General features: G+C 38.3%; 2 protein-coding genes across 2 annotated transcripts; one reads left to right on the forward strand and one right to left on the reverse strand.

Annotated features, from left to right (window-relative positions):
- The first annotated feature begins 2,463 nt into the window (after window positions 1-2,463).
- sfr1 (SWI5-dependent homologous recombination repair protein 1) lies at window positions 2,464-3,360 on the forward strand. The gene is made up of 3 exons (XM_053333181.1): window positions 2,464-2,559; window positions 2,706-3,047; window positions 3,160-3,360. Exons 1-3 carry the CDS (start codon window positions 2,464-2,466, stop codon window positions 3,346-3,348), a joined length of 627 nt encoding a protein of 208 aa, XP_053189156.1. The 3' UTR covers window positions 3,349-3,360.
- A 190-nt stretch (window positions 3,361-3,550) lies between these two features.
- On the reverse strand, window positions 3,551-19,984 carry LOC128372509 (cilia- and flagella-associated protein 43-like). Its single transcript, XM_053332603.1, has 38 exons — window positions 19,956-19,984; window positions 19,556-19,809; window positions 18,907-19,003; window positions 18,631-18,798; window positions 18,178-18,328; window positions 17,850-18,003; window positions 17,662-17,744; window positions 17,389-17,520; window positions 17,134-17,250; window positions 16,965-17,042; window positions 16,687-16,835; window positions 16,408-16,511; window positions 16,157-16,306; window positions 15,281-15,441; window positions 14,944-15,108; window positions 14,696-14,826; window positions 14,308-14,473; window positions 13,621-13,713; window positions 12,826-12,903; window positions 11,974-12,099; window positions 11,784-11,888; window positions 11,556-11,694; window positions 10,859-11,040; window positions 10,394-10,600; window positions 10,099-10,185; window positions 9,779-9,859; window positions 8,627-8,755; window positions 7,837-7,956; window positions 7,360-7,467; window positions 7,023-7,109; window positions 6,849-6,937; window positions 6,528-6,738; window positions 6,066-6,178; window positions 5,735-5,894; window positions 5,348-5,512; window positions 4,065-4,145; window positions 3,825-3,978; window positions 3,551-3,726 (listed from the first exon to the last, which is right to left on the reverse strand). The coding sequence occupies exons 1-38, from the start codon at window positions 19,982-19,984 to the stop codon at window positions 3,551-3,553; spliced, it is 4,980 nt and encodes a 1,659-aa protein (XP_053188578.1).
- Between the last annotated feature and the right edge of the window lie 310 nt (window positions 19,985-20,294).

Here is a 20,294-nt window from a genome sequence, read left to right on the forward strand (position 1 = left end):
GATCCCTCACCCACCACACCCAACATTCACCCACCCTACATGACTCACTGCAGAGCATGACTCCAATCTGCTCAAATGATGGAAAACAAATGGCCCCAAGGATAGTGAAGGAAGGAGGGGCCACTCCACACTCCACTCACATCTATGTGCAAGCTTGAATAATGCCAAAGCTAACGGAAAGGGGTTGGTTTAAAACAACAGATACCAGGTTTGTAAAAATAGAAGAGAAAAAAAGTGTTTCCAGCAACCCTTTTACATGAGACACACTCATGCTTGTGTTGAGGATAACAGTTTTCCTGATAAAGGTACATTGTTACTCTGGAGCAAGTGTGCAGCAGCCTTTAAACGTGCCCAAATTTGGTTTACATGGACACAGGAGTCCAAAAGAAGGACTTAACATAGCAAAGAACTTATTCAGTTGAGATTTATCAAGTTATTGTGACATGAATATCCACATAAATGACTCACTGTGAAAGTGAACTTGACAGTACAGTGTTATAAAGAAAGTTAGTGTTCCTCAAGTGAACCAGAAAAACATTACTCATTATGCTACATTACAGAAACTGAATATGTTAGATTGTCTTCATAACTGTGGGGTATAAAGGAATCTCTGCACTCGCACACAAGGTCTAATGGACTCTCCTGCAGGTATGAATATCTCCCCATTCAGGTGGTTTATTGTTAACAGTAAAAGATAATACATAAGAAAGCTCAACAGACTGGCAGTAAAACTTAGGTATTTTGGAAGTTTGGATGTTTTAAAAGAGATAAAACTGAAGTACGTCTTTTCATTGGCATCACATTTTGTTCTGAGTTAAGCTGGTAAACCTCTCTGGGAAATATCTCAAAAGAACAGAGAGAAACAGATTCCAGGAGGGCACCGTGTGCGGTCGCACGGTGGTGAAGCAGTTCTTTTCCCCTCACTGTATATTTAACTGGATTCTTGATTACCTGGATTCATGCAGGCGGTTTGAAAATAAAAACATAAAAAGTTTATTTCCCTCACTTTTTTTTCAATTCAACAAAACTCTGACACAGAAAACTCAGAACTAATCAAAAACTGTATAATGATAAGATATTTCTTTGTCTTCATTACTGTGCATTACTACCGAAGGATCATCAGGGTCTTTAGCAAAATATTCCATTTAAATTGTACCTTATTCTGCATAATTAGCCTATATCAAATAATTACGACAAAAGAACATTAAAAAGAGCATACAATTGAATAAAAGACAATCACTGCCCTTTCTTCACAACATACCTCAACCCTCTTAGATGGAAAGGTGACAATAGTGTCTTACTGCTGCCCCATATGTACACAAACATGACATTAAGCTTTATTTAGTGCTTGAGACACAGAACCTCTGTATGATGAAAGAGCTGGAAGCCTCACACAGTGTCTCACATATACAAACCCATATAATGCAACAGTTACCTCATTTATATTGCGGGGGAGCAAACTGCAATATTTCATGTCAACAGTAAAAGAAAAAAAAAAGGTCCCTCCTGACTCGCAAGTTGTAATTATCTTCAATCCTCAGCCCTGTGAGATTCATCCATATAAAATGTTAAAAATCCCCATTACTCGGGGTGTGTTATATCAGATTGCCAAGTGTTCAAGTCCAGACAGAGTTACTTGGATAACACCTTTTTCCTCGAGGCTACAGAAACACAAAATCAAAAATGTAGGATATACACAAGTCTCTAAACAATCTGAAAAATATCAGTTGGTGGGACTTTCAAATAAACCTTTTAATAGAGTGTGAATCAACGGATGAGAAGAGCTGAATCACAATGCGACTTGACACTAGTAACCAAGGTAACCAAGTAACAGAGCCTCAACAGTAGCCTCATTGCTATTTCACTAGATCATCCTCCTCATAATTAGGGCCCGAGCCATAGACTGTATATGGCCCTAGCAAGCCAACGGGCGAGGCCCTATTTTATCTGTACTTATTATTTTTATTTTTATTACACATATATTTTGTAGGCTATAGTGAGTCGATTATTTTGGTGCCTGTCCGAATTGTTGTGAACTAAAGTGCCACTAAAGTGCAAATAACTCCGCCAAAATAAGAAATGAGAGACTGGTGTAAATATTTTTTTTGTTTTTGGTGTGACGAATAAAAAAAGTAAAAGTGAGTTTTAAAGTCGAAGTTTAATTTTTGCAGGCATTAACTACAACTCCCATGATCCCTAGCGGCGAGACGTCATCACACGCTGTCCAATCACTGATTTTGGAGGTTTTCTTGAGCCGCAAAAACAAGGAAAAACAGAAAAATCTTACCGTAGCTCTCACTGTTATTTATTTTTCTATGATAGTAGATGTGCTACTTTCTCTGTAGTTATTGTGAACTTGTCAAACAAGTTTTCTTCGGTGTTCGCGTGAATTGTTGTCTTCGGTCGCGTTATTTTGACAGGGAAAATTGCACTAATTTACAAGAGGTGATCTAAGTGTGACCGATGGATATCACGCCGAAGACAGAGAGATTAAAGTCGGTGTTTTCTCCACCTTGTGATTCAGTGGAGTCAAGCCCCACTGAGTCTAAACAAGTGAAGGTAAATTAACTTCAATTTCAAATCTAATTGTCCGATACTTGGGGTTTAACTCTATAATTTTAGATAAACGATACATACACATACACGTTATGCACTGTGACATATTCACGTTAAAGTACCACCTGTCCACCCTGTCGTCTCTGCAGAGTCACCCACAGCTGAGTGCCTCGCTGAGGGAGAGGCTAAAGAGATCAAGGCGCTCCTTCACCTCGCCCTTCTCGGTGGCCAAACGCCTTTGTGTTGAGGAAGGGGAGGAAGAGGAGGATGGTCAACAAGTTTCAGCAAAGTCCCGGGAGACGTTTAATAACACTCCACTGAATACCCTGAATGTTGATATAAACAGAAATGAAGCCAGATCAGGGAGTGAAAGGTTGTCTGAAGCAACACATACTTCTCTTGTACCACAAAGACAACAGCTGAGCAGGGAGATTAAAGACAAGACCGAGACTCTGCGCAGACTCAAGATGGTTAAAATGTACAGAAGCAAGGTATCAGCCACCTTTTTTAAGTTGTCTGGGTTTCTCCTGCCAAGAACATAATGGGATTTAGTTTTTGCTGACCGTAATTATTTCATGACATGTTCCCTGTCTTTCTCCCTAGAATGATCTAAAGCAGCTCCAAACCTTGATTGACAAGTGGCGGAGTTGTGCTCAGGCCGCTCTGTATGAGCTCCAGTCAGAGGTCCCCGTAGACGGAGGAAAGGCCAGCCTGTCAGTGCTTATTGACCTCTTTAGTCTGGATGACACTATCCTGCACTTTGATCGCACAGAGGAGGACTTCACTATCTAAATATGCTTTCAAACACACATATTTAGTTGTATTATGAGTACAGAGAAAATAGTGCAGAAGAACAATCACATTTAATATATATTGAGTTTTATTTGTTGCTGCTATGCCATTGTTTCACAGGTTCAGTTGTGATTTCACGTTGAATGTACTTGTTAAGACGTGTAAATAAAACTTGTGTTGTTTGTTGAAGACAAGGCTTTGCTCAGTTGTGTTTCAGCTGATTGAGGGAGGGAAAGTTCTTCATCCTCAGACGCTCCACTTCTGCGCTGAGGAAGGCCAGTTCCTCTCCCTGTGCCCTGGCAATGTCCTTCAGATTCCTCCTCTTAAGGATTTCCTGGTAGCGCTCCTCTATTTTAGCTACCTGGTTTTCCTCTGATGCTAAACAGCGAAAGAGCCATACCGTCAGTCAGAAGAAGCTTTAAAAAAAAAAAGCATTTTGCTGCGTTGCATTGGAATTAAAATGACAGTTTTATTACCTGCTGCTTGATAGATGTGCCTCATCTCTGCCACAGTCACCTGCATATCATGTATCTGCTGGTCTAAAACAGCATTCTTCTCTGCTTTCATCGCTGCCTGCCGACTAAGCTGTTTAATCTTTTTTTTGCGTATCTCCAGGTCCTTTAGATGAGTCTGAAATCAGAGGATAATATGCATATCAACCAAAAATACACAATACAGGGCTGACTGAGGAGATCACATCAGTACTTCTCTGTTACCTTTTCCTGGAAAGCTATAGTTTTCTTCAAAGTGGAAACCTGCTTCGACACTCGACTGTCACGATCTGTCTTGTTGAGATACTGGAAAGATGGAAAAAAGTAAATTTTTATGAAGTGACAACCGATAAAACATATTAGCAATGTTTTTTTGCCGTTCTTGATTACAGATTCCACTACAGTAGCAAGGATTAAATTAAGACTTTTATACGTTTAAAACTGCACAATGCCTGAAATTAGGCATTAACCCCTGCAGTAGTGGTAAAATAATGAATGAATCGTAAAATATACAGGATGACTCAGGATGGACTTGTTTATATTTAAACTTTACTCCCACAAAGTTTCGGGGGCCTAAACAATGACAGGAAGCAGTATGCCACACCTACAGCAGAGCTACCTGAGTCCTTTTTCCAAAGGAAACTGGCATTCGTGCCTGGAAACGTGTTTGTGCCATGCGCGCAGACTTGTCGAAAATAAGATTATGAATGACTCATTTAATCTTCATGTACTGTTTCGTTGTTTAACCACCAACTCCCTGTACTTTTCTTTTTATACCACTGACTCACCAGATGTATTTTTGTGATATATCTGTCTGAAGGGGTTAATGGACTGAAACCATAAGTAAAGTATCTTCCTGTCTTGTTTTGTAGCCTGTATTTGATTAAACCAACTGTTCACGCCTTACTTTTACTGCCAAAAGATGCAGAGTAGCTTCTTTGTTTTCCCAGAATTTTAAATCTTTGCATAATCATGGCTGAGATGTTAAAAAGCTAAAAAGAACAGAAAAAAAGAAAGCACAAGATGTGTGTGTATAGTTCTTAAGATGTCTCCACTTATTGGATAACAGTTTTTTAAAAATTCAAAATAGGGGTTGGGTTCTCGCATGGGCAGGTTGTGATCATCCATCTGCACAATGGGAGCAATTATCTGTTTGCACAATATCCAACACTGCCAAAACCAAAATACCTGCCCTGAAATCGCTGATTGTGGCTAGATCAGAAATGCTAACAGGCAAAACTTTTTAACCCCAAGAGCAAAGGTTTCATTGCCACTTCAAGCAGATGCTAAATTTTGAAAATGTGACGTATGGCATGTAAAAAATGTCAGAATTACATGCAGGGTAACATCTTTCCACTATCCAGCAGTTGTTATTACAGCACAGACTGTTATTTAGAGCTCATCTCTTCTTTATGGGCAAGTCAGTATCTGATAGAGGCTAAAAGACATTCAGGTCCACGAGAAAGGCAAATATTTTGATGTTTTAGGATCATAATTACCACACTTACCTCCTTCTGGTCTTCAGATAGTCGTAACATCTGGATGTCTCTAGCCTTTGTTTTGAGGTCCTCTATCTGCATCCTCTTCATTTTGTTTTCCCACTCCAGCTGGATGATGCCCTTACGTAAGTCTTTTGTCTCCACCATAGCAGCTATCTTTTGGTCTCCAAGTGCCTGATCACACAAATAATCACTTTACAAATTTTTCCATTCTCAGTGTGTTTGACATACTTAAATGTGACAGATTTTGTCACTTTGGCCGAGCAGAAAATGATCTTTTATTGTATTTACATTGTAATTAATAATTAAATACTCTCTTTTCATAAACTCTGGACTCTTTTCCAGAGTTTATGTGTTGCCATAAGAATTTGTGTGTGTCTGATTGTATAGACTGACCCTGATTGAGCTGTTGAGGTCTTCCACCACAGATCTGTCGAGAAGTACACAGTCACTGAAGTCAGGAGTAAAGTCTGTGGTAGGCATCTCCACCTGGCCCTGTTTGAGTAGGACCTGAATCATGATGTCCATCAGGAAGCGGTGCTTTTCCTTATGCAGACTAGAAGGGAACGGAACAAAAATCATTGGGTGATCATACTTCCTTAGAGATATAAATTTAAGAGTTGCAGACATTAAAGGATGCCTGCAGTATTTTATGGGAGTAGGAAAGAATACAAACGTTGTATGTATACGATTATAATTGTTTATAATGTCAAAACCACAGTCATACCTTTCAAGTTCGTCAGTGAGATTTTTGATTTCCTGTTGAGCAGTCTTATCCTCATTTCTCCTCTTTTGTAGGAACGCCTGCATCTCAGCAAGAGCCAAAGCTTTTACTCTTACCTGCACAGGATATGTGTAACAGTGAATGGACAACTACAGCTAAACATTCAGAAGAGAATACACACAAAATACATATTTGGTGATGTTTTTTTGAATCTGTTTCTTAGGTGGGTCAGAAGAATTACAGCAGAGGTGTATTTTAAAATAGGGATAGGAAGGCCTTGTTGATAAATGCAATTAGAAATATTTAATTATAAAACAGACAAACATCAAGTGTGTGTGCATGGTTATTCCATATTTGTACTGGGACATGCCTCTATGTGTGTTTTGGTGGTCTAGTGCTCTGAAGTTGGGCCAGGCCACGTTCTTCTGTTTTTACAGTTTTTACCCGTCAGTGTCCTCATATTACCTTTTGCTCACTCTCTACTTTTGTTCTGCGTACAAGACAAAACCTCTCCCAGATTGACGGATTCAAGCCCTCTGGCATATTCTCGTGAGTATCCAGCTCATCCATGGCCATCAGCATTTTTCCAAGCCCATTGGATGCCAGAGAACCACACAGACTCTGGTCTTTAAAGGGGTTTTGGTTGTTGTCGGTCTGGGTCCTCATCTTTTGAACCCTGAGGCATAAAAGACCCTGATAATGGGGCAGCTCTGCCTGCAGCAACTGCTAAATAATTTACTTTTATTTGTATAATATGCAGTTTTATACATTTTAAATATAACAAACCTGGGTCTACGCTTGAACAGTTTATACAGGTGATCAACGACATGTCTTGGTATATCAAAGAACTCCTTCCTGAACTCTTTGTCAAGAACCTTGGGAGACATGAATGACATATTATATTGTGGGCTCAGATATGTACTGTCAGAATTATTTCAGTATTTTAACCAGTAAGCTTACTTTGTCCTCAGCTAAAAGGCTGTCATAGGTCTCGTGAAACAATTCTACTTCCCTTTCATGTTTCTTCACTTCTTCCTCAAGTTCATCCTGTAAGAGAAATACATGTTGATAAGATCAGAGTAGGATGTACGGGAAATAGTGACTGGCAGTCTTGAAGCCAAAGAAATTAGCCTGCTGTACAGGTTAGCTCCTGTAAAACAAGCCTGAGCAATGGGAAGATGTTATACTACAATTTGGAAAAACATCAGTGCTATTCACCCTGTTATTTCCCATATAACAGAATCTGAAACTGACAGTCATAAATTCATCCATCATTTCTATAGAAGAGTACTCTGACCTTGTATGCCAACGTTTTTTCAAGTCTGAGCTTGAGCTCCAGCTCTCGATTCCTCATCACCTCTTCCATGTGGATTGAATAAACAAGAAAAGTAACCTTGAGCTCTTCCTGTAAGATATGTTAAAAAAAACTATTTTAACAAGAGTTTTAAAGTGTGACGTTCACAAGATATCATATTTGTGTGTATGTGTGTGTCTTTCTATTTTTGAGAGAACCAATTTCAGTTGAAAACCAGCGTGCTGAAAACATTTCTATGTTTTAATGACATTATGACCTCACAACATCAAGAGGCAATTTGAGCATTAACACTTGGTTATAAAATTAAGGTTAAAATTGGGTTTAGGTTCAGTTTAGGACAAGTTTGGATTTACACATTTAATTGTGAAACCTAAAGTTAGGGTTATGGACCTGGGTATTAATTATGTCAATGAGTATCATCACAAGGATAGAAAGACAAACGTGTGTGTGCTGGCTCACCTGATATATCGCCATTTCACACTTAATTTTCTTCTCAAACAGCTTTTTCAAGGTTTCATCAAACCTTTCAGTGGCATCCTTGGAAGATGCCTGGAGTTTTTTCATTTCAGTTTCCAGTGACTGAAATTACAGTGTCCACACATTATTTATATTGATCACTGATCAGCAGAATTCGGGACATTTTCCAACAATAAAAGTATTGCTTGTAAAACTCAAAATGTTAAGACCAGGTGAAATGAAAATTACTTTTTCCCACTTTTAATCCTGTGTCTCTGTGTTAATTGCTTATTTATCTCTTATTATAGGCCAAATAGGTCATAAAATCAGTATTCTTACATCTTTTCCTGTAAAATAGTCTGAAATATTCGCTGATAAACTCATAGGCATTTACAAAGGTTCACCCAATCAAATGTGACTTTGTGTAAGTAGTCAACCACACTGGACATATAAAACCACACGATTTGTCACGATTTGTGAGTCATAGTAGCTAACAGAGCAATATGAACAAAGACAGGAAGAGAGATGTGTTTGATATCACTAAGCAAAAACTTTGTTTTCATGTCCAGAACAACGTGGCTGAACTCTAATTTACTGAAAACAATCTTCCTTCTCTGAATATTGTCGGTCACATTACAAGCAAAAAACATTGTGGAGAATTTTGCAGATTTTCATTCTGGATCACCGCTGAAAAATCTAAAAAAGTCAGCAGATTCCATTTGGGTCTGCTGATCAGATGTAAATCATATTTCTCATTATAGCAAATCAAAAATCACAGGTGTGACTGTAATACCTTTTTGTATTTCTCCTTCTCTGCACTCAGCTCTTTGCTTTTCTTTTCATACTCTTTGTAGACTTTTTTCTCCTCTTCACTCCACTGAACGTCAGGTTTCGTCAAAACAAACTCAGGCGGAGGTATTTCCTGTGGAGTAAATTCAATAGAAACTATGTGCTCTAATTCAACTGGAACTGCCTAAAAATAATTCAAGTTTAAAAAAAACCCAACTAAGACATAATTTGGCTAAATGAAGATAATTAACACTTTCCTGTGTGCACATGAAGCCGTCAATTTGGGCTGCTGTGAGACGTGTAATGTTTTGAGTACATAATGAAAAATGACAGCAGGAGGAAGGGAATAGTTTTCTTTCCCAGACAGTTCAAAAATCATTTTGTATAGAATGTATTAAAACTCTTAAAATTTACATTTACAGTTTTTGATTGAAACCAACCTGGGATTGACCACTTTCCTGACATCTGTTTTCATCAGCCTGGCTTCAATATTTAAATAGATGCAGTTATCATTGTTAAATAGGTTTGTGTCATTTTAATTAAAGGATAAAGTGTTGTCTGCAATATGTGTGTAAAAATGAATACTTTAAAGTGTTTGTAAATTATTTTAATTGATAAGCAGAGAATATTTCACTGTTAAAAAGTCTATTGTCTATTGTCAATCTACAGTATTTAACCTTAACAAGCTTTGACTTGTAGCTTTAAACCTGCAGTGCCTGTACATATAAATGAATGTCTGTTACTTTCAAGCTCTTGCTAAACATGTTCACACAATGCTGATTAAGCCTATCACTGCCAGATACATCTCTCTGTATTTCAAAGTATACAAAGTTTTTAAATCCCATTTCGGGCAGGGAATCCCCACTTTGGCAGTTTCAATGCTTACCCAGAGGCTTCCAATTAGCTCCCTGCTAACTTGAATGGGGATAAAATAATGTAATCGTGCAGCTCTACTAGACTTTCCAAGCGTTATCAGGCCAAATGGATCAAATTCTCATAATGAAATGAGTGATTTCACTGAGGTTTTTGTGATGCTCAAAACATTTATCCACCATTTTACAGATGCAACAATAAAGTCGGAGTAGGCTATACTCTCACTGCCAAAAGGGGAGACCAAAATTTTCACTTTAACTAGAATTTGACTATTTTGACCTACCGTTTTTAAGAAGTCCTCTTTTTTCACTTCAAGCACTCCATCCATCATGTCATCAAGAGCCCTTTCTCTGACATTATCAGCCTGAAATAAAAAGAGAGAACTGCACTATGTATTTGTAATTCGTACCAACACTATGTACTGTATATCACTAAGACAAAAGACATTCATTTAATTGACAGCATTTCTAATTAGCAAAGGACCATTGCATTTATTTTTGTTGTTGTGAGTAACCATCAAAGACATAGAGATTCCACATGGAAGAATTTGAAAACACTGGCAAGCTGTTTAAAAACAAAAACACACTTCTTATGGCAGAATACCTTGGCAGCCAAACGCCTTTGCTCCTCCAACTTCTTTACCTCCTCCTCCTTTTTTTGTTCTGGAGTGAGGTACTTTTCTGCTTTTATCTGAAGTGGGACAAAGGCACATACAGTGTCTCACTGGTGTTTCATTGGTTAGTTGCAAAAAACTCATTCCTATCATGACATCCACATAATGTTTGACATGTTAAAAATAACCCAAACAACCACTTAGTACAAATTGTAAGCTGTTTGTTGCTTTGTTTGAACTCTACATGATCTTTATGTTTAGATGTTTCATGAGGCAGTCATTAACCTCTGAGTCATCCACAGTGAACAGCCTCTCAGGCCACTCGCTATCATCCAGGCTGGGCTCCCACAGCTTCTCGTTTATTTCCAGCTCTGCCATGATCTCCCTGATTTGCCTGTTCCTCTCTCTCATACGGCTGAGCTCCTGCACCTTCTGCCTGTGCACAGCTTCAAATTCAGCATTGAAAGCGGTCTTGACTCGATAAATCATGTCCTGCATTTCGAGTTCAAAGAGAAAAGAAAGTATTATTTATGACCAAAAAAGTGACTTATACAAACTGCCTCACAGCTGATTATATAGTTAAGAGCTGTCAATCAATTTGTATTAATCACTTTTTAAAACACATTTTCAATTATTCCTTTTCTATTTTTTATTCATTTTTTGCTATGGTGGTGCTATATAATACAAAGATATAATTATCACCACTTTTACATTATACTGTTGGTGAGAACTTTTTGTTCAGGTTCCCACCTGTAGCAGAATGATCTGGTTGACCTTCTGTTCTGTGGTTTGCAGGTTGAACTGATTGTAGAGGTAGGGATTTGAACATCCTAACTGAGCAGAGTAACTACCCGTTACAGCGTCGCTCTCTGCCTCATGACCTCCCTCCCCTGGCTCCTGCTCCTTCACGCTGGTTGTGTTGGAATTTTTCTCTGGGCCAATGTGCTGCAGCTGAAAGGTGTGGACAAATACTTTGAATGTGTGGGCTGAAATTAACATTTAAGATTGAATCTGTGGCCATGAGATTATAAACTTTATCCTGAGAATTTTGAAGTGAACCATCTTAACAACTCTCACACAGCCATAAATCCAGATGCATTTCAACACTAGTGGATTGGCACATAGTCAAGTACTTTAAAAAGTTACAACAGTGAAAGGTCAACGTAGGACTGTGATTCAAAGCATCAACTTATTCTCCAGCTGTAATCTTGTGTTGACTTGAGTGGTTTTCCTCATAAAATGTATTTTCAGGGAGTAAAAACCTGAATGCAGAACATGTTGCCGTGTGGCAGCTTCTAGAAAATGTAGAATGTAGATTTGTTGTTGGTCATGTCTTTACATGCTGCATTTCTGTTACATGTTATAAACTGTAAACATATGTCTGATCCATTCCAACTAATTAACTGTGCTTCATTTTGCAGTGTAGACAAAAATCAAAACCACAGACTGTTGAAATCAGTTTTACTCACGATGGAGGCAGCCTTTTCCAACGTTCTCATATTCTCAACCCTGTGCAGGTCCTCCAACTCTTTTTCAGATCTCTCTTTCAAAGGGTAGTTCTTCACCTCGTGTTCAGAGTTAAATGCCTGAGACAGACAGCGAGATATTTATAACATGCTCTTAAAATTCTAATGATAATGCAGAAATGTTACACCACCAAACTGAGACATCTTACCTTAACAGCTCTGCCTTTGACTTTCATAGAATCCCAGCATTCTCTCTTTAGGACGTCACGGAGGTAACATTTCTCTACAATTTCCAATTCGATTTCATTTTTCACCTACAATCAAGGATCACAACCGTAATGACCTCAAAACAAACAAACAAAAAGACCCATTGCAATCATTTCTGTAAGCATGCATTACCCTGGTAACTTCCTGCTGCATTATGACATCCAGCCTTTTCTGCTCCTCAACATCCAGGTTGAACTCCTGTAGTTCTAGACGCTCCATTTCTGGGGCTCTCTCATTTTCACGGATCATCTCCTGGATCTGACAGTACAGAGGATACAGTTTAGTTGTCATGTTGTTTGTTAGACAAACCATAAACTTTTTAAAACCTTTCTGCAACTTGTTTTGTATTTGTGTCACTCTCTATATTGTAACTTAGCTAGTGTCATCTTAACTTAAAGCATACCGTGTGCTAGAAATATGAAAAACTGTAAATCAAAGATTATTTAAAACGTTGTAAAATGTATTTTAAAATGAATCAGTGATGCTTTGATATACCATTGGATGACTGCTGTTTCAGTGCCAAAGTTGTTAATTTTCACATAGTTAAGGCATGACTTTGTAGTTCATTTTTAATCATTTATGTATTTACTACCAGAATTCAACATAACGTTATATCTAAAATCTTTGAATTGCATTGACTGTGTTTGACTGTTTTTGCTTGTTTTCTCTTTAGTTTCTTGTGTGTGTGTGTGTGTGTGCGTGTGTGTGTGTGTGTGCGTGTGTGTGTGTGTGTGTGTGTGTGTGTGTGTGTGTGTGTGTTTGTTGCCCTGAGTTGTGAGCTGATCCTTATAATTACAGAGGTAAGTCTTGAGTTGATTAGAATACATTCACGCAGTGTGCAATGTGTTTATGGTACATGCATAGATGCACGGTGGGATGTTGTTTTGTCAGCGAGTTTTATGTTTGTTATGATACTGTTATTGCTCATGGCAAGTGTCTTTGTAGGTTACAATTTTTTAAAGTTGAATAGAAAAAAACACTTACAATGTCACGCATCTCTTTCATTCGTTTCCTCAAGTTTTTCTTTGTCTCAGAATATTGCTCGTTGTCTTCTTCTACAACCTGTTCAATACGTAGAGATTGAAAACAAAGTGACATTTCAACTGAACTTCAATAAATGATTAAAACAGTTAAATAATTAAGCTGTATACACAATATATCAACTTCATGACATGTTTTTTAGCCACTGTGACTAAAATAACAGAAATTACAGACCTTAAATCTGGTAAATATGATAAATTGTATAACAGGGCAAAATGTTACAACACTTTACCACACAACATTTTATAGCTAAATACAAGTCCAATACAAACAGAGGCCCTCACAAATGTGAGTCAGCTGATAAAGCATGTTGGAGCACAAAAAGCTGGCTAGATAGCACATCTGCCTGTTTCCCATGTGTGATTGTCAATGAGGTGTAAAACCCACAATCCAAAGACTGACACACCTTCAAAATCAATTTTGCTGTTATCAAGAAGCAGGTGACAAATACTAAATATTTCTTTTATGAATGCTTGTCACCATTATCGCACTTTAGCACGTGCTAATAGGTTGACTGTCTCACATTATAACAAGTCGCAATAAGTCAAACTGCTGCGTGGTGAAACAGTGTGAGAAACACAGCTGATATTGCACACAGGTGCAAAGGGCAAATGCGTAATCCTCCACCTGCAATGTGTCAGAGACATAACAGACCTATCTAAACATGGTTAATATTAATCAATCAATATTATCAAAATCATTTGTCACCACCACAATTATAGTATATTAGTCACTGACTGCCTCTTGTCTGTTTTCCAGCCAGGTGGGGTGTGAAGATGGAGCATAACTCTCATCCTGCGCCTCATCCACAGTCGCTGTTCTAACGCTGACCTACAAAGTGTTAACATAAGAAATATCAACATATATAGATAAATAAAATGTGTCTTGTTTTGATGTAATACTAAAATAAGGAAGGAAATAAATAACACAGTGCATCTATCAAACCAGATTTATATCACAATACCCTAATTAAAAACACAAAATGTTGATTGGCGCTCCGAAAGTAGTTCTTAAAAGCTATTTACATTTGTCATTTTATTCCCTTAAATATACTGGGATGCCTCACCCTTCACACAGTATCATTAGTATAAGTCTCACATACCAACATACTTTCATGCACAGCTACTAATTTTAGGCACATCTAGCTAAAAGTCCTGCAATAAATATCACCCTGTTGTAACTTAAAATGAGGAATGCTGAGATAATCTTAGAGGTGTTGATTCAACTTTATGATTGTTTTGCAATTTCTAGTTTGTGGTGCTGTTGAATTGTATAATGCTGTAGTGAGAAATGTTTCTAATACTTTTTCCAAAAAACAGAAAAGCTGCACACTCAACTCTCAAAAAAGCAGCACAACAGTAGCAGTTAGTACACTTTTATATGGTAGTAATTTACTAAAACAGAACTGAATAGAACATTGTTTACCTCACTTTCTTCTGTTTTTTCAGTGCCAGCAGGAGACTCTTTTCCCCACTTTGGCAAGTTAATAAGGACTGCGTTCTCTTTAATGATTATGTTCCTCAAGAAATAATTCATAGACTGGCTGTGCTGAGTGGCGCTGTTCATTTCACCAGCATCCAAATCTTTAATGCTGTATGGAGCCATGGAAAAAAGACAGGAAACACAGAATATGACAGTAGGCATATGAATGTCTTAAAGAGGCCTGATAATCACCAGTTGATCCAAAGCAAGCTTTGCTGTTCTTCGCTATATCAAACTGGGAATGACACTACTGCTGAGAGCAACAGTTCCCTCTACTGTTCACAGCTGTGCAGGATGTAAACATGACATGACAGACTGTTCACTGCTTTACCTGAGACTAGCACACACAAGAGAGCCATCATTAAAGCCAGCAGTGAGGAGGGTCTGGCTGTCTGCAGAGAAGGACACACTCCGGACTCCATGGAGGCGGTAGGAATGACACTGTAGCTCGATGTACTGCTCCTGCAGGTGCAGCAAGCAACAGCATCGTAATGCACACCACAAACAATAACAAGATTGTAACACTTACAAACAAACCAGAAGAAGGAGAATTAAGATTAACATCAAATAAGCTCACACCATGGAGGTGGTTTCTCGGATACGCAGTAGGCCATCGTGGCCCACAGAGGCCAGCCATAACTGGTGAGGAGAAAGCACAAGAGAGGCAGGGCCCAGAGGATGACCCTTCACTTCCTGCTCTGGTTGCAGCTGGACCACCTGATGACTCGGGATGCTGTCTGTGTCCTAAGAGGATGAAGCAGGGAGTGGGTGTTACTACACAGATTAGGAACACATTTCATTTAAATTTGGACCAAATATACAATGCAAAAAAAACACAATGATGCTTTGCAGTAATTTCGCAAAGCATCATTTGGATGAATACAGAGAATAAGGGAATATGTCACATTAGACAAACCTGTGGAAGCTGAAATCGCTGAAGAGTTTTCCTCCTTTGGCAATAAGTGAAGACCTCACTGACTCCCAGAACACAGGATTTAAGTGGATGAGGCACTTCGTATTGGGACACTTTTAGGATATGATTAGACAGACAACCATGTCTGTCTACACAATCCAAACCTGCAAGTCAGTAGGGGCACATCATAAATGTAGTAGGACTTGAATAAGTAAGCGATTATAAACAGACTATCTGTAGTGACAGCTTTAAGGGGTCTGCTAAACATGCATGTTCACATTTACAAGAGTAACGAGAGATTCTAAAATAGTTGATTCTGGCACTTTTGTTTGAAGAGTAAAAGTGCTTTATCAGCGTGAGCAGACATACAAATCACACAATGAGAGTCTCTTTTTTTTGGTCTCAACTTGCAACTGTGACCACACCCTTGACTTAATGTTTGCATTGCACAGGCTTCTGCCTAAGCAAAGCATGCAATTTTGTAAACCTCTCAGTCATTTTTCTTCCTTCTTACCAATGTTAATGACTACATGTCTAAACATTTGGATAAAATTTAACACTTTCAATGTATTTTCTTGTCTCAGGATATAGTTGCCACTTTAGAAACTAAACTGAAGTCCACTGTCAGGCTTTTCAGGCTTAAAATGATAAGAGCTGTGGAAATGGAAGTCCAGTAATCTGCAACTCTATTATTTAGGGCTCACTGATTTATTAACCTTATATAACCATACAATTAAAGAGAATACAATATATGCCATTTCTACCAACCAGCACAACATTTGAATTTGATTTTTATATCAGTAATCACCTTGTAAACTCCTCTAAATATCAATTTTTGAGTGTGTCTCAATGACCTCATCTGCTCCATCAGTGCTTTACCTGTAAGGTTCCTTACAGGCAGAGTGAGCAGGATGAGCAGGTTGCCATCGTGACTTTTGCTCTCATGTCCAGGGCACAGTGCAAGAACTTTCACCTGTTTAAGGTCCCTAATGTACTGAGTGGAGAGGGACAAAACTGGCCCAGGAACAACTGGAAGAGAAAAACAAATGACACAAGAATGCAGGAGAGCTGGACCTTTCTCTTTCTTTAAATATTTATACATTAATTGTGCCACAGCACTGGGTATCTACCTGTGTATCCAATGACTGAAAATCTCTTTGATGGTTTTGCATCAAGTACATAGATATGTGAGTCTAAGGCACCAGTGAATAGACAGTGTCCCTCTTGATCAAAACTGTAAAAGCACAAACACACAGTCCACATATATATTTACATTTTAATTAATTTTCCTGACCAGAACTGGGAGAGATAACTCCCACTACTTCATAAATGTACTATAAAATACTTTGTCACATTAATCCTGTCAAAGTCTATAAGTCTATAATATTGGAGTGGTGGAGGATACTTGCACTAGGTGATCCACAGGCCTGTGATAGAGATGAATCTGGTGTACCAGGCGAGGCTGTTGCTCCATGTTCAGGTCAATGAACAGGACATTTCCTGTCGCTGTTCCTACAGCTGCATATTGTGCAATGGGACAGCAGGCCAGGCTTGTCACCTACACAGACACAGATGAAAAGTTTTCTTGATTAATTTAAGCTTAAGTCATTTTCACATGCTTAGGGACCACATGTATTAATGTGGCCGTACTGATGTGTTATGCATATTCATATGTTTTGACTCTGACCTCAGCTTGAAGTGACAAGGAACTGAGGCAAAAGCCATCCGCTGACCACAGCTGCAGCTCCCCAGAGTCCCTCACTGACTGCAACCGGACACAAACATCATTGTCACTTAAATTGACCTTAATTTCACAAGCCAACACGAGACACTGATTATGAGCAACACTATTTTACCACACAAATGTTCTTTTCATATTGCAACATAGCAGCTGCCACGAAGTTGCCACTGAGGACATCCAGAACCTTCACAATCTCTTCTGACCGAGTTGGGTTCAACATGTAGATTTGCCCCTAAAGAACAAGCAGTCGGTTATACTTTTTTAAAAATGTTATATATATTTTCTCAGTAATGCTATCTGGTATTATTTGATGGAATATCATGTGTCCTTATGTAAACTAAGTCACACTATGGCACTTTTAAGTACTCACCATGTTGGAGGACAAAAGTAATGTGTCATAATCAGGGGAGTACATAACAGTGGTGACAGGTCCCTCTAATTGCCATGTTTGTATGATGCTAATCTGAGCCCCTTTTATTTGTAAGCAGTGCACCACATTCTCCTGTAAGACATAAGCATTTTAAAGTACTTTTAAATTGGTGCGAATACAATTTTCTTACTGAAAACTGTGAATTAGATCACTGATAAGCAGAAACTTGAGAGATAGGAACAAGCAGACAGTAATAGACGTACAGGTTCCTACCTTTCCTACAGCAATCAAACCATTTCTGTTCAGAGCTAAAGCTTGAAAGTTGCTCTGCTTGAGTTCAGGAATGGCATCAGCAGCTGGACAAGAGGTAAACACAAATTAGTTCTCAAATGTTCAGCAATATTTATCTGAACGAGTAAAAAAACTCCCACAGATTTTCTTTTACATATATACCACATCACAGTGTTTACTTGTGGGGTTGAAGAGGACGGAGATGGAGAGCTTCTCTGGGTCAACAAGCAGCAGAAAGCCTTCCTCACAGCCCACATAAAGCTCTGATGTGGCAGTCCAGCAGATGGCAGTAGGAGTTAATCTGGCTTTGGTGCAGAGTTTAGTCTGTGTAAACACATGGAGTTGAGTAACAGTTTACAGGTTGTTTTGAAAACCTAATTGTCTTCCCACAAATGGATACAAAGATCTATTACAGATATATCACCAAAAAGCACATTAAAAGATGGAGGTGTGTTTATTTTCTAAAGTACTAGTGCATAGGTGACAATGGGACAATACCACAATGCTTTCTGCCTTGTCTCCCCTGAGTCCTATGATGGCTGATGGGGGCATCTCTGGACCAAAATAGGTGAATTGCTCGCTGGCTGTATGAGAGGTGGGCCACAATTTCTCAACCAAGGAACCATCAGTTGCTGGAAGGTCTATCACACTGAAATGCACAGAATACTGTTTGAATCATATACATTTTAGACATACCAGTGTTTGATTGTGAACACTTTCTGTTAGTAAATACTGATTAACGTATTTCGAAATGCCACAGTCTTAGTATCTACAGTATGTTCCACATGTGTTTTTATAAGTCCCTGTTTCACCCGCTGCCAACTGAACATAAAGACAAAATACTAGTGATGCAGTTTAATGTACATGTTGAACAAGATAATTGCAAAAATGTTATGCCCACATATTAAGATGGATTTCAACTACATGCTTGTACAGCTGGGTCTGATTCACCTTGGTTTTAGGAGGTGAAAGCTGGCACTCTTCTCAATGTTCCACACAGTGAGCGATGAAGTGCCCAAAGCACAAAGCTGGAGCCAATTCAGAGGGTTGAACACCAGTGAAATGACCTCTCGCCCAGCTTGTGGTTGTGTACAGAGTAGCTCAGCATTTTCCCAGTTCCTGCATAACACAAGTCACAATCACAGTAACAGAGCTTCTCAGCACACATAAACATAACTGAGAATATGTAACACAATATAAAAAAATGTGTTTCTTTCAATGGCTTACCACACTGTTATTGTGTAGTCTGGAAGAGAGGAACAGCAGCCCAAATAAGAACCACCATCACTTAATGTCAGGGATGTGTAGTCCAGTTGTGCAGTTCCTAGAGATATATTAGTGGATAAGAGGATAACAAGATACATTTTGGAGTACATTTACAGCAATATCCCACCTTAAATTGATTATTTTAACCCTTACATACTGCTCAGAGTCAAATTTGACCAATTTGTACATTTGAGAGTGCCAAAACACAATAAAATACTTTTTATCTTATCTTTGTATGCTGTGGGTAACCCTAATGTTACAGCATACAAAAATTGAGATAAAATGCATCTTTTTTCGTGCAGCTGATACACTTTTTTGTATGCGAATGTACAAGTTTGACATGTGTTTACTAAAAAAATTCAAAAATCAGCATTCAAACATAAAATGATGTCCTGGACCACAAAATATTGATTGTGAATGTCTTTTTTCCCTATAAGATTAATCAAACAGATTAATCAAATATTTATTCAAGACTGATGGGAAATGTATTAATGTGAATTGGTGTAGAAACCAATTATGAGTCAGATTATGAACAGTGTGTAAGGGTTAACAGTTATAGCTAGTAACGTTTTATATGAGCTGGAAGAAAATATTGCCTCACTTGGGTTACCTTTTAGCTCGTTTTTCAATTGAAGCTCAGGGAAAATGTACACAAATATAGAAGGGGAAAGCTTTTGCTCAGAGAAAGCAAAAATCCCACTGTGGCTGTTTGTTGTTAAGGCACCGACACCTCTGCCAGGACTTTGAAGTACACTTTGCGTTTTTGTTTCCAGGTTCAAGAAACAGATGTGACTCCCACATGTGTAAAATATTGTTTTATCGTCGACAAACTCGATGTTCTTGTTTGTAAAGCCTTGAATCCACCTGGAGGGAGTAACGTAAAGGTTAACACAGCCAGATATTAACGTTTACTGCTTTGGGCACAGTGATAACAAATGGTACATAATGATGCATTATAAATTGTGCTTTAAATAAAATAGAAAATAGGTTCAGTTACACCGACGACGTACCTTATTTCTAAACTCCCAATTTCATCCATTTTAAGATAAATATAGCTACTCACAACTACATTAAACTGTTTTATTAGCAGGCAGACGAACAGGCGAGTTGTTGCGTTCACCTGGCAACCAAAAAGACCTAAGACCCGCCCCCCTCTTAATGTCATTGGTTTACCGTTCTGATTGACAAAGAGATGCAGGAAGTTATGTTATTCAGTTTGTAATGTAGATTATAATAATCCAAACGATTACGTTGTTTATATGATGTATAATAAAACTACTTTTTATATCGACTGATCTGTTCATTTTTATACATGTATGTTTATTAAAATGTGGTGATATCTATACATA

The sequence above is a fragment of the Scomber japonicus genome, chromosome 14, assembly GCF_027409825.1.
Source record: "Scomber japonicus isolate fScoJap1 chromosome 14, fScoJap1.pri, whole genome shotgun sequence".
Taxonomy (NCBI): domain Eukaryota; kingdom Metazoa; phylum Chordata; class Actinopteri; order Scombriformes; family Scombridae; genus Scomber; species Scomber japonicus.

Coding starts and splice junctions, on each gene's coding strand:
- sfr1 (XM_053333181.1), top strand. CDS start 2,464: ATGGATATCACGCCGAAGACAGAGAGATTAAAGTCGGTGTTTTCTCCA. Junction 2,560..2,705: donor CTGAGTCTAAACAAGTGAAG/GTAAATTAACTT, acceptor TCGTCTCTGCAG/AGTCACCCACAGCTGAGTGC. Junction 3,048..3,159: donor TTAAAATGTACAGAAGCAAG/GTATCAGCCACC, acceptor CTTTCTCCCTAG/AATGATCTAAAGCAGCTCCA.
- LOC128372509 (XM_053332603.1), bottom strand. CDS start 19,984: ATGGATGAAATTGGGAGTTTAGAAATAAG. Junction 17,251..17,388: donor TACTTTTGTCCTCCAACATG/GTGAGTACTTAA, acceptor CTTGTTCTTTAG/GGGCAAATCTACATGTTGAA. Junction 5,513..5,734: donor ACCTCAACAGCTCAATCAGG/GTCAGTCTATAC, acceptor TTGTGTGATCAG/GCACTTGGAGACCAAAAGAT.